A 14173-nucleotide genomic window follows, 5' to 3' on the forward strand; every position below is an offset into this window, starting at 1 on the left:
ACCTTGGAGAGAGTGCTTGCTCTGACACGTATGTCTTGCCAATGCTCTCTTCCCCTGTTCTCCTGACTGCCAAGGGTACGTACTTTGTCTGTTATGACCGTGCATATACATGGTTGCCCCTTGACTTTGCGGGCACCTGTTATATTGCAAACTTGTTGCCACCGACTTTTACAGTCGCCTCCGATTACCACAAGACCAGAGTTGTGAGGGGCGTGATTAGCAAAGAGGACACTGCCGGTCAAGAGGCAGGAGACTTTTTCAAGGGTTTCTTGCTGTTTTGGGGGCCTATGATTAATAGTAGGAACCTAAGACAGTTGACTCGAGTGGTGGAATCGACAGCTAACATCACTGCCAGTGCCCTTGGTAATATTACAGCAGAGCTTCAGGCGGATAGATTGATGACGTTACAAAATCGTATGGTTTTAGACGTTGTCTTAGCAGATCGAGGTGGAGTATGTAAGGTGATCCATTCGAGTTGTTGTATTTTCATTCCATGTAACAACAAAGAGAGAGATAGGGAGATTCCAAAGACACTCTCTTAATCCCCGGTTATATATCCAACAACAAAGTAAGAGAGGTCTAAACTGGTCAAGCTCACGGCTGCCATAGACGTGGAGCAAAAAAGATAAGCAAGATATTGATGATCACAGTCACTCTAGTTGAGTGGGATCACAGTCACTCTATTTGAGTAGGAAAGCCCTCACACACCGACCTAGTCAGTGTCATGCTTCATCATCGGGCCCCACCGAAGAGACCGAGTGTCTCTTCGGTGGGGCCCGATGATGAAGCATGACACTGACTAGGTCGGTGTGTGAGGGCTTTCCTACTCAAATAGAGTGACTGTGATCCCACTCAACTAGAGTGACTGTGATCATCAATATCTTGCTTATCTTTTTTGCTCCACGTCTATGGCAGCCGTGAGCTTGACCAGTTTAGACCTCTCTTACTTTGTTGTTGGGTATTTTCATTCCAGACAACGCTCCGACTGTCTATAAAGCCATCTCGAAGTTGCATAAGATTTCTGAGTCCATACACGTGGACGTAGGAGATTGGACGTTACTCGGATGGTTTTGGGGCCTGATGTCGACTTGGGGTTGGAAGATTCTGATGATCATCGGGGTTGTTGTAGCATTCCTGTTCACGTGTTGCCTTTGCTTGCAGTGTGGTCCTGCTTTATGTGGCCTCTGTGCTACGACGTGTATAAGGCAGCCGCCTGTTACCAAAGGAACTCTGTTGGATAAGGCTATGTTGCAGCAGCATCTAGATAGTCTGATGAATATCGAGATCGATTTTGATTCCGACTAGTGCTTGCCTACATGAGGGCAAAAGGAGCGTCTGAGGTTCCGTGACAATTGTAAGTGGTGTTTTCGACTCGCACGAATATGGTTGAGTCTGGTATCTCTGAACCGCAAATGATGAGTTTAGTGGGTGTACGCGTTTTCGCTGTGCTAACCTAAACCGTTCATTTGTTTCGTGGGTTTCTTCATCTGAACCCACGGGTTCCATCTTAGATACGGCATCCATTTTGTTTCTTGCCCTCAAGTAGCCAGCGAACGGACGCTGTCCGCTTCGCGACCCTGGGATTCCCAAACTCTTGAGGAAGACACGTTTCCTTTGAAGGTGTCTTTATGATGAGGGGGATGGCACTGTAAGGCAGATGGCCCCGCTCGAGGCTCATCTTGCCGTGCCGCTCTATTGTTTCAGTTGTGTATGCATTAGGCACGTCCCATTTGATGCCTGCAACTCGTGTTCCTTGACGCCACCCCTTTTACACCCCTTTCAATCTGTTCACTGTTTCCGTCTTCCTCTGCACCTGTTTCTGTCTCTTCCTTGATTCGTTTACTACTGATTGGAATGTACTAATGGTGGGAAGATGTACTTTTACAGTTGGGAACCGCCAAATGTTACTGTAATTATGTTCCAGGCCCTGAATACATGAAAGCGACCCCTTGCGATCTTTACGATGGGAACCAAGTTGTAAACCTTTGTGCACCATGTTATCCTATGCTTCAAAACTGTATAAGAAGAGCGATCCACAGATACAAATTGAAGCAGTCTCCGTGAACTTACATGCTATGTACTTCTCGTGACTTCTGTGTTCCCTGCAGTAATAAACCTCGAATCTTTGACGCCGAAGGAAGTGTCCCGTGTCTCTGTCATTTGTACGCCGGAACAGGTTACCCACGAAGGTTTTAGGTGTTATCCCTGGCACCGCTGGGTCTTAGAGAAAACCCAGTCCTTCAGTAGCAACAGGCTTACTCTTCTTTGGGTGGGTGCATCTCCCTTTCTCCCTAAAATCCTACCTAAGCCTCACATTACTCCTCCCTGTTCAGTAAATCAGGGTTCCCCTTTCTAACCACTCTACCTAGTTCCTCCCACATTTACTACTAAGGACCTCATTTAGATGTCGGTCAGAACCTCCCCAACCGACATCCATGGTTTAAAGTCTGACTTCCTAATTACAATATCGGCGGTCTGAGTTTAAACCGGCCGGTCGGACCAAGTGGCTACCGATGGGCTCAAGGAGCCCGTCGACCAGTCAGAGGCTGTACATAATCCCCTCCGGATGGGATTTCTACCATTGATATTAAGATGCCGGTTTCCAACAGGCTGTTCGTGTTTGGCTTTCTGACATGAAAAGCCTTTCGGAAAGCGAATTTGGGGGCTCCTAGCAGGGCCCCCATCCCTTAGCAGCCTCCGGTTGGGGGCATAGGGGGCACCTATGGTGCCCCCCTGTAAATCCCTGCACCATGTGGCAGTCACCCTGAGATGCCTGTCACGCAGTGCAGGGATTTACAGAAACTTCCATTTCTCTATGGGAGCTTGTGCTGAGGACGGTTTCCGACCCCCGCACAAACTCCAACTGGGAAAAGGGAGTTTGCGACCACACCATGTGCAGTCGGAACAGCCAACCTGTAGTGTGTTGGTTCTCACACAGAGAAGGTATCTGTCGGAGGCAACTCCGACCAACATCGTAATTAGGGTTTAAGTAGTCAATTTAGATCTCTGAGATTATCCTCATGAAAAAGATAGGAGGGGGTGGAGATTTAAACTTGTATGTTTGTCAATTGCATTTCATTAAAAATAAGTAGTAGTACTATTGTAGAACAACTTTACATGCTTGTTGGACTTGGCCCTTCTGGCAGGTTCACCCCTAAACTTTTTGCTTTGTGAATGTGAATTGGTGGTAGTGATTTTTGGTTTCTGCGCACTTTCACTGTGTCCCAGTGGAAAGTGCATGCGCACTCTGAGTGCGTGGAGTAAGGTTGGCCTGCCCTCCCATAGGAATGCATGGGGAATGTCTGTGTCCCTGGTAGTTCCTGATGCGTGAGGTGTGCAGGCACGAGTTTGGTATGTGCGAACTCGTGAGATTGAATGCTGCGCAATGGTGTATGCAGCATGTATGTGTCTAGTGGGGAAGTGCCCCTTCTAGACATGGCTGTGCGTGTGCTGTAAAGGTGCTGACGTGTGATTGGCTGGAGCTGGCTGGGGTGCCAGGCTCCATGAGCCATGATGGGTCTGCCCTGTGGTGAGTGTTGAGATTAGCATGCTGATGACTGGGGAGGAGTGCACCTGGGTCCTGAATAGGGCTGGGCTTTCCCCACACAATGCTGGCTCCGCCCCCTGTGGTGCGTCTAACGACCCTAGTCCTGCCAGTGAATAGAGTGAGGGGCTGAGCACATCAAGGGTGCTCCCAGACCAGCTGCGACTGGTTCTGCCCCCACCCTGCCAAAAGACAAAGGATTTAGTGGTATAAGAAGGGGCTGTGTCCCCTCACATTTTGTTCTCTTCCAGGATCCTACAGAGGAGGGGCTGCTGCTGCTGCTGGGCACCAGGAGGAACCGCCACTTGGACTGCCTCCCTGCCTGGAGGGCCAGTGAGCTGGCCCTTGGCCCAGCCTTGCCCCCCTGCCTGCATTCCAAGGACTTGTTGCTGCAATTTTAAGCCCACAGTGCCGGGAGAGCGCTGAAATTACCCCCTAGCGCTGGAAGCGCTTCATTTTCACATGTAGCGCTAGGAACGCTTTATTTTGTGTTCTAGCGCCTGGGAGCGCTTTATTGGTGAAAGCCGTTGCCCACCCAGCATTTGCCCTGTTCTTGGCCAATTTTGGAGCCCCCTGGCAGGTGCCCACCCTGCAAGGGACATTGCCGCCCAGCGAGTGCCCACCTCGCTGTATATTTAAACTTAATTGGGAGCCAACCCCGAGATTGTACCCGTCGCCGCCCGGCCGAACCGGAAGTTAGGCAGGCCGGGGGCGGGACGACCGAGACAATAGGAAGTGACCTTGCTTCCCCCGGGGCTTCCAGGAGGAGAGAGAGCCCCGGAGGAGAGGAGCACTGCCCGCGGCCCCTGTGGAGCAACGCCAGAAGAGTAAGCCGGAAGCTGCCTACCGGGGCTCCCATGTGAAGGAGGATCCCCGGGGAGAGAAAGAAGAGCCAGCGCGACCGGAGGAGCCAAGAGGGAGTCCCCCGGCCGCTGGCAGAGGAGAGCGCTGTGCCCCCACCCCCCCGGAAGTGCCCAGTAAGGAGAGGGCCTCGGGTGGGTTTTTGCTGTCCCCGGAGCGGCCCCACTGGATAGCGGGCCGCTCCCTCGAGGTTCCCCCAACCTTGGGCACAGTGTGTGAAAAGATCCCCGAGCGGGACACCCAGGGAGCAGAGGTACTGCTGCATGCCGCCAGAGTCCCAGGGTCGAAAGAGCTGGTGATTGCGGGGCCATTCTCTTCTTCGCCTAGAGCGGCCCCGGTGGTCAGAGGGCCGCTCCAACGCAAATGCCCCATTTGTTTAGTTAGAGCCCACAAGGCTCTTAGGGCATACTTAGGTGGTTGTTTTTCTCCTTGTACAGGTGGTGCTAGTGAGGTCCTGGTTCCCTGAGTGACCTGTTCCTAAGGTGGTTAGGGTTGCGCATGTGGTACTTACCTTGTTACCAGTGATTAACTGGGTGTGTGCTTTATGTTCTGTTTTGTGCTACAGTAATTTATATTCTATGTGCTAATTCTACCTAGTGCTAAGTTCTAAAAGTGTCTATTCCTGACAGTGGTCCATGTGGCCCTGCCTTGTACATATCCCCTGTAAATGCTGCCTGTGCCTGTTGGCACATTGTAAAGTGTGTGTTCTAATCTAATGTGTTTTGGTATAATACAAAGGCTATTTTTATATATAACCTTGTGTGGAGTTTCCTTTGTGGTGGGCCTTGGGTGTTGTTGCTGGGTGCACACGCAAACACTTAACCTACATAGCCTCCAAGTTTAGCCTTGCTGCTCGCGCCACGTTACGTAGAGGGTGAGCAGGGGTTATCTTGCCGTGTAACTCCCTTGCCCTGACTTAGGAGTGGTGGTCTCTGACTGACTTTGGCGCAAGCCCTGGCCAACCAGGGATCCCATTTCTAACAATGCTACAAAATGCAGTCTGTGAATCATGCCCTTAATTAGGAGGATTCATTTTAAAAAAACAGCTGGCTAGTCAGATATACAATGCAGCAATGCACTGAGAATTAGGTGACACCTTGGTCCCTTTGTTATTACTCATGCCTGCTTCAACAGGCTACTACAATATCTGGCTCCTGGGGCTTCCGTGTTGGGACGTGTCCCTCGCCAGGTATAAATGAAACGATTCAGAAAAGGGGGTGGTGATGAACAGAGTGTCTGAATTAAGCAGACCACTCTTACCCAGTCCAAAGATCAGGGCTTGATCCATCACCGTTATTTATCTCACTGCACCATCCCAGCTCAGAACCTGGCTATGTGCAAATCAGTCTGTCCCTGGCCCAGTGCATCATGGGAACAGGGCAGACTAAACTACCAAGCCAATTCTTCACCAGAAAGGATTCAAGCAAACCGGGCCGAAGACGGCTGTAATGCCAGAAACCGGTCCCCGGGAGCTTGTTTCCTTCCCAGTGTAAGAATTGGCTTTTGTAGTTTGGTTTGCCCTGTTCCCATCATGCACTGGGACAGGAACAGACTAATTTGCATACAGCCAGGTTCTGAAACTGGGATGGTGCAGTGAGCTAAAAAACGGTGTTGGATCTAGCCCTGATCTCTTGACTGGGTGAGAGCTTTCTGCTTAATTCAGAGACTCTGTCCCTCACCACCCCTTGTTGTAAATATTTTTGTCCACCCTAAGCGTGGAAGGGTATTCTCAGATGTGAGACCCTTGCTCATTGCACCATCAGGATTCAAGCAAACCGGGCCGAAGACGGCTGTAATGCCAGAAACCGGTCCCCGGGAGCTTGTTTCCTTCCCAGTGTAAGAATTGGCTTTTGTAGTTTGGTTTGCCCTGTTCCCATCATGCACTGGGACAGGAACAGACTAATTTGCATACAGCCAGGTTCTGAAACTGGGATGGTGCAGTGAGCTAAAAAACGGTGTTGGATCTAGCCCTGATCTCTTGACTGGGTGAGAGCTTTCTGCTTAATTCAGAGACTCTGTCCCTCACCACCCCTTGTTGTAAATATTTTTGTCCACCCTAAGCGTGGAAGGGTATTCTCAGATGTGAGACCCTTGCTAATTGCACCATCAGGATTCAAGCAAACCAGGCCGAAGACGGCTGTAATGCCAGAAACCGGTCCCCGGGAGCTTGTTTCCTTCCCAGTGTAAGAATTGGCTTTTGTAGTTTGGTTTGCCCTGTTCCCATCATGCACTGGGACAGGAACAGACTAATTTGCATACAGCCAGGTTCTGAAACTGGGATGGTGCAGTGAGCTAAAAAACGGTGTTGGATCTAGCCCTGATCTCTTGACTGGGTGAGAGCTTTCTGCTTAATTCAGAGACTCTGTCCCTCACCACCCCTTGTTGTAAATATTTTTGTCCACCCTAAGCGTGGAAGGGTATTCTCAGATGTGAGACCCTTGCTCATTGCACCATCAGGATTCAAGCAAACCGGGCCGAAGACGGCTGTAATGCCAGAAACCGGTCCCCGGGAGCTTGTTTCCTTCCCAGTGTAAGAATTGGCTTTTGTAGTTTGGTTTGCCCTGTTCCCATCATGCACTGGGACAGGAACAGACTAATTTGCATACAGCCAGGTTCTGAAACTGGGATGGTGCAGTGAGCTAAAAAACGGTGTTGGATCTAGCCCTGATCTCTTGACTGGGTGAGAGCTTTCTGCTTAATTCAGAGACTCTGTCCCTCACCACCCCTTGTTGTAAATATTTTTGTCCACCCTAAGCGTGGAAGGGTATTCTCAGATGTGAGACCCTTGCTCATTGCACCATCAGGATTCAAGCAAACCGGGCCGAAGACGGCTGTAATGCCAGAAACCGGTCCCCGGGAGCTTGTTTCCTTCCCAGTGTAAGAATTGGCTTTTGTAGTTTGGTTTGCCCTGTTCCCATCATGCACTGGGACAGGAACAGACTAATTTGCATACAGCCAGGTTCTGAAACTGGGATGGTGCAGTGAGCTAAAAAACGGTGTTGGATCTAGCCCTGATCTCTTGACTGGGTGAGAGCTTTCTGCTTAATTCAGAGACTCTGTCCCTCACCACCCCTTGTTGTAAATAGGTATAAATGAAAGGCATAATGGTGGGCGGGCGGACATCACAGACCGTGTAGGTCAGTATTTATTGTGTAACCTTCCTACATGCTATCTCAAGGGATTGGGGTGCAAAGACTCCTAAATCAGATCCTATCTATGCCTTATACTTGGCTGACAACCAGGACTAGGGCCAGGCCCTTCCAGGAATTTTGTTGGTGATTGTCTAGTGCTTAGACTCACCTACAGAGTTGATAGTCCGACGTGCTGACCCCCACACCTGCCCTAGCACTATCCTCCTGCTTTACAAGACCTTTGGCAGTGAGCAGGTCCGGGCAGTTCCATCCCTTATGTAGAGCTGGATTCACAGAAGTACACCTCCAAGCGCCTCACGCTAGGCTTAGTGACAGCCTGTTCAACTATCAGACTATCACTGTGGACCACACATTGAATAGGAACTGACTTCATTTGCATCTTAATGTTAATTCGTGTTGATTTAGTATCACTTGTATGGCTGTCACTCGTGGACATCACAGATGAAGGTTTTCTTTTAAACATAATTTTTCATATTATCACAGTACAGTAATGAAACGTGGCAACACATTATTTAAAATGTGTATTTTAATTTCATTTTATGACGTGTTTTACAGAGTTTGTACTGCACTTAAGAATGTATTTGTTCTGCAGTCCTGAAGGTGGAAATCCATGCTCCCAGGGCACTTTTGTCGCCTGTTCCTATCACTGCTATTGCAACTTCTGAGGTGGCCAGTGCACCTCTGTGACCTTTAAATGACATCAATGGCTTTGCACAGACTCGAGGTTCTGAACAGGAGCTAGCATACATTTCATTGCATAGATGTTCTGCATTTCATGCTAGCTGCTCAGTTTTTGTGGCACTTGCGACAATTCCAGGGTGTTTCCTCCATGTGTTTAATTGTTTGAAGTTTCGTCGTCCAGATGGGAACTTGTCACCCTTTTCCGTATTAAGCGGCCTTTATTTTAAAGGGGGGGGGGGGGGGTTGTATATAGCGCGAACTAGATGCAAAGGTATCAACCAGAGCGCATTACAGGAGCACCAGTTAAGTTACAGAGGGACAATTCATTCTTTAGGCACAGCGAACGATTTATTTGCTCCAAACCACAGAATGTTGTGAGTCCGTGCAGAGACTCGAACCCGGTTCCCCAGCTCCAAGGTCAGCCGCCCTAGCCGTTTTGCCACATTCTATCCATTATATGAAGTTACCGACCCTGTTGTTAAAGAGAAGCCGGCTGGCAATGGCGTGCAGCTCCAGTCCAGACAGTCACACGGCCGAATCCATAGAAAGCGTAAGTTTAGACCCCCGAATCCTTGGAAGAGGGTTGGAGGGGGTTGTTTTTCTCACGCAAAGCCAGATCCCGGGAAGGGGTGGGATTATTGTCCAGCTGTCCCGAACATCCTGTGCCCCCTTGTTTACAGGTGTCGGGCTAGGGATGACAGAAGATTGCTCACTGTTGCATGTGACGCCCCAGCTGTGTCTCTCGGGCCGCAGGAAACCCAATCCTTGCCCGGGCAGCGTGGCCGGAGGAATCCGTGAGCAGTCCTGCAGACACGTGACCTTGGGACAAATCATATATATATATATAGACCTGTAACAAGATCTGCAGATATAGTGTGACGCTAAACTGGGAACCTAACAGAACAGCACTAGGAGCCGAGCAGGCGACAAGCAGAGAGCACCAGCAGGCATTCGGATAAGCAGAGGCAGCAGGCCCAGAACGCACAGCCAGGGAGCAGCCGCAGTCGCAGCGCTACACTTGCCTTCGAGAGAAACCCTGCATGCAGGACTTGAGCCACAGCATGGACTTCCAAGCGGACATCATACGGGACTCTAACCCCATGGACAACTTGGAGAAGCAGCTCATCTGCCCCATCTGCCTTGAAATGTTCAACAAGCCGGTGGTCATCCTGCCCTGCCAGCACAACCTGTGCCGGAAATGTGCCAACGACGTCTTCCAGGTCAGTGCCAGCGGGCAGGGCAGGGGGAGGAGAAGTTAACATTCACTTTAGGGCCTGATGGGCAGTATTCCACACTTTCCTGGCCGGGGGCACTAAGATAACGCAAACTGGAGACCCCTCTCACCCCTTTGCAAAATATGAAGAGGGGCCTCTAAGTTTCTCATATCTCACAGATATTCATCTGCTTTGGGCTGAATACCCACCCCCGAAAGATTGAGGGACCATTGAAGGCTTGCCAGGCTGCCCCGGGCCACCGAAGGGGGCACATAAGAGGGCGGCCACCCTTAGTGCCACATGATGGCACTCCCCCATTCAAGGCACCAACTGCCCCTGAAACAGCGACACTCCCTGGATCAAAGTTAAGCCTGTCTTTTCACTTCCAATACCTCTCGTATGCAGCGGAAGCCGTGGCCCTTCACTGCCTACCCCTCTTCTCGTTCCCATAACGCTGTCCCTGGACAGCTCGACACTCTCATGTCCAGAGCACAAGCTGCCCCGTAACTCACAGCGCTCTCCTGATGTCAGTCCAGCATGTCCCTTCAATGGCAGGCACTCCTATAACCAAAGCACAAACTATCTCTTCCCTGGGCAGCACTCTTTTGACGAGTATCAGCATGTCCCTTAACTAGCAGCCTTCTCTTCACCAGGGCTTTAGTCTGTCCTTCCCAGGCAGGCCCGCAGTTTAGTGACAATCCCTTTACTGCTGCCAACACTCTGCTAACCAGAGAAGCTCTACCCCATCTCTACTATAACTCTTCTGCCCAAAGCCTCACCCTGTCCCTTGATTGCTAGCACGCCCTGACCAAGGGTAAAGACCCTGCTGCTTAATTTGTGCCAGGGGTTGTGGCAGATGGGCAACGACACTCAGTTATGGGGACTGCTGCCTATTTTTCATCTTCTGACTTTGACCCACTGCAAGAGAGAGAGGCATTAAAGGGATGAAGAAGAAGCTAGGAAAAAAGGGACAAATTGTACGTGTGGATGAAACAGAACTGCTAGAGTGAGATAAAGAGACAGGAGGTGTATGGTGGTGGAAGAAAGTGGCATGAGTTGGATCATGAATAGACAGCATTGGTATTCTGAGAACCCAGCAGCACTAGTCATGGCCTTCTAAAAAAAACCTTCACCCATACACTTATTTTAAGCACTACCAAGCTCACTGCTCTACTGCACACAGCCTCCTGCCCATGCTTCTGACTACATTGGAGGTCAGGACCTACTATAACATGTGCCCCCTCCAAACATGTTGGTAGCACATTTCTGTCTCTGGGCCAGAGCCTGGGTATTCTCCTCAGTCAGATGATGGTAGAGTATTCATTGCTCAGTGTTGTTATCACCATTCCCCTGACTCTGGTTTGCAAGGATGGCTGCCAAAGTCACTGCCTCCTAGCCTGGGTTATTTATGGTTGGGTGCTGCCCTCCCTACTCCCTGCGGATATTCAAAAGGGGAAGCCCAGGAGAAGGGCATGCCAAAGTTGTGTGTTCTGTGGTTACCAAGGTCCGCAGACCTAAAATATGGGTGAGACTTTGCCAATGGGGAGTACGAGGAACTCAAGATCTGGAACCCTAAAGAATGGTTCAAAGATCTCTTCATCTGGCATTACAGAAACTGCACCAGAGCCTGGCATACATGTCACACCTGGGGAGAAATCAGCTATTCCAGAAAATGCTGTGGGAGGTAACCACATATTTAAACACCTGGGGAGACATCGGCTATTGAGGAAGTTAAATATCTCATCACGAGTGGAGACAAACCCATTCAGGTAAAGGGGTGGGAGGAACACACATATTTTAACACCTGGGACGATATCACATATTGAAGAAATGCAATATTTGCTCATTTTGCCAAATGTCAACCGTTCAAGAGAAAGGCACAAGAGGAAAATAAAGATCTTAACATCTGGGAAGATATCAACCATTCAAGAGAAAGACATGAGAGGAAAACAAAGATCTTAACTTCTGGGAAGACATCAACCATTCCAGAAAAGGTGCGAGAGGAAAACAAATGCCTCAACACTTGTGGAGACATCATCCATTCAGGAAAACAAATACCTCATAACCTAGGGAGACAGCAACCATTCCAGAGAAAGGCGTGTAGGAAAGCAAATATCTTAGTAACTGGGGAGACATCAACCATTTCAGATGAAGGCATGAGGGGAAAACATAGATCTTAACTTCTGGGAAAATATCAACCATTCCAGAAAAGGTGCGAGAGGAAAACAAATGTCTCAACACTTGTGGAGACATCAGCCATTAGGGAAAACAAATACCTCATAACCTAGGGAGACAGCAACCATTCCAGAGAAAGGCGTGTAGAAACACAAATATCTGAGTAACTGGTGAGACATCAATCATTTCAGAGAAATGCGTGGGAGGAGAAAAAATATCTAAAAACCCGGGAAGGCATCACCACTCCATATAAAGTTGTTGGTGGAAAATAAGCATATCAATACCTGGGGAGACATCAGTCATTGAGGAAAATAAATATCCCAGTGCTTGTGGCGATATCAACCAGTCCAGAGAAAGGTGCCGGAGCAAAACCAATATCCTAATACCTGGAGAGAAATCAATAATTCTAGAGAAATGGATGGGAAGGAAACAAATATACCAATACCTGGGAAGATATCAACCATTGAGGAAATTAAGTATGTGAACATCTGGGCAGATGACCACCATTCAAGACAAAACCATGGGAGGAAAAAAAAAAGATCTCAACACCTGTGGAGACATCAGCCTTTGAGGATAACAAATACCTCAAAACCTGAGGAAGCATCAACCATCCCAGAGAAGATGTGGAAGGAAAGCGAGTGAATCAGTACCTGTGGAGGCATCAGCCATTGAGAAAAATAGTATGAGTGGTGCTAAAAAATGCACGCATTAGTTTACACTGGTGAAACACACCTGAAAACAAGTGAGGCCACTTCTGCTCAGGCCCCCTTCTCCGCTTAGTATGCCTGCATAAGTGGGAGGCCCAGCTAGAGAAAGGGAGTGACACCTTTGCATGTTGCTAAACGGGAGTCATAGGACGCCCATCTCACTCCAGAAAGGCCACTCAGACACCCACTGGGCTGCTGGCTGTATAGGAACAACAGAGGCCCCGCCAAAAATCGCCCCACCAGGCTGCTAAAAAAAAGCAGCCCACAGCTGGAACCCAGACCCATCCCCTCGGGCATTGCCCGAGTGAGATCATTACCAATCCGACGCTGCACATCAGGCCTAAAATGGGTTTGGCGCCAAATTGAGGCATGACAGGAATCCTTGCTGGAATGCTGCGCTCAGTGATTTTCTTTTTTATTTTAAAGACGTTTATTGAAAATAAATTTTACAAGTATAATACAATGCAGTATATCAATTCTTGTCTGCGGTGGAGAGAGAAGAAGAGAAGAGGAAGGGAGAGAAAAAGGAAAGAAAAGGGGGGGGGGTTATCGCTCCAGGTGAGCGTCCAGGGCTGCCCATATTCCCCCTTTTGTGGTGTGGTTCGCTGAGTGGTGATTTGCGGTGATATTGCCGGCCCCCCTCAGGAAGGTTACCCAGTTAAACCATCGCTTGAAAGTGGCTTTGCCAGTGTTTTTCCAATTAGCTAGAATTGTTTTGGCCGCCGCTGTTAGCAGGAGGTCAACTAGGTCGCAGTCATCTTTGGATTGGAGCTCTGTGGCCATAAAGGCTTTTGATGGCGGTTTGATGGCCAATCTTGTTTAGGTTGTGTGTGTACTGTATGATGGAGGGTTTGTGTTTTGAGAGGTTGGCTTTGGTGATTGGCGCCTTGATCTTGAGGAATTCGTAGAACTCCTGTTTTGGTAGATTGTGTGTGCGTTGTAGCGCTTCGAATGTGAGCGGGTTGTTCCCTATCTCCAGCTGGGCCGGTGTTGTGATGCTCCTCCCATACCACTCTTTGCTCGCTAGTGTTTTCCCCCTGTATGTTATTCTGGAGTTATGCCAGATTGATTCCCATTTCGACCCTTTAATGCTGAATTCCATATCCCTGTCTACTCTGAGAAGCGCCGCTTTGGTATTTTTGATGATTGCATTATTGGCCTCTGGGTGTTTGTATGCCGTCAGTGCCATTAGTGGGTGCGCTTAGTGATTTTCAATTGAGTCTGGAGACATCTTTCTTCACTCCCCAGTGTATGCTAGATCAGGACCCATTAGAAAACCTGTAGGCAGGAACTCACCTTATCCAGACCATGACGTGCCTCTTGCTTAGAGGATTATTGATGCTGCGTGAAGAGCTTTTTATTGGGTGTTTTGCAGCACTGTCAAAGATTGACTGCAACATTAAGTATCACTTAAGTATTATATCTGCAACTTTGAATTGTTAAGGGGAGGATTTTTGATTTGTTTGAAATTGGCTGATTTTGTATCAAATATAGCCCTGGTAGGCTCTAGTCAGGTTTCAATTGCATAAAGTCAAGCACGGAATATACTTCAGTTCATTCATATTTGTCCGTTCAACGCTGTACAAAGATGTGCAGGACAGTCCCAGCATGGTGATCTGTTTTTGTATGAGTTTAGGCTGTGAGGACTTTGAGAGGGGCTTTAGCTTCATTTGAAAGGCTATTGATTTTGGGTATTCAGTTGGTATTTGCTGATTGGTTGTATGTGATAATATTGTCAATAACGTAGACCTGCACACATATATGCCCTCCACAATATCACCAATGTATACATATATAGAGTAGTGCAGTTTTACTGTTATTAATTCCATGATGATATGC

The 14173-nt window shown here is 48.8% G+C and overlaps 1 protein-coding gene across 1 annotated transcript in view; it reads left to right on the plus strand.

Moving 5' to 3' along the window:
• The first annotated feature begins 9102 nt into the window (after positions 1–9102).
• The window catches only part of TRIM63 (tripartite motif containing 63), a 42089-nt gene continuing 37018 nt past the window's right edge, over positions 9103–14173 (plus strand). The window contains exon 1 of the mRNA XM_086957658.1: positions 9103–9458. Within this exon, the coding sequence (XP_086813784.1) occupies positions 9279–9458 (180 nt within the window). The 5' untranslated portion in view covers positions 9103–9278. The remainder of the gene's footprint in view (positions 9459–14173) is intronic.

The sequence above is a fragment of the Lissotriton vulgaris genome, chromosome 2_1 (assembly GCF_964263255.1).
Source record: "Lissotriton vulgaris chromosome 2_1, aLisVul1.2, whole genome shotgun sequence".
Classification (NCBI taxonomy): domain Eukaryota; kingdom Metazoa; phylum Chordata; class Amphibia; order Caudata; family Salamandridae; genus Lissotriton; species Lissotriton vulgaris.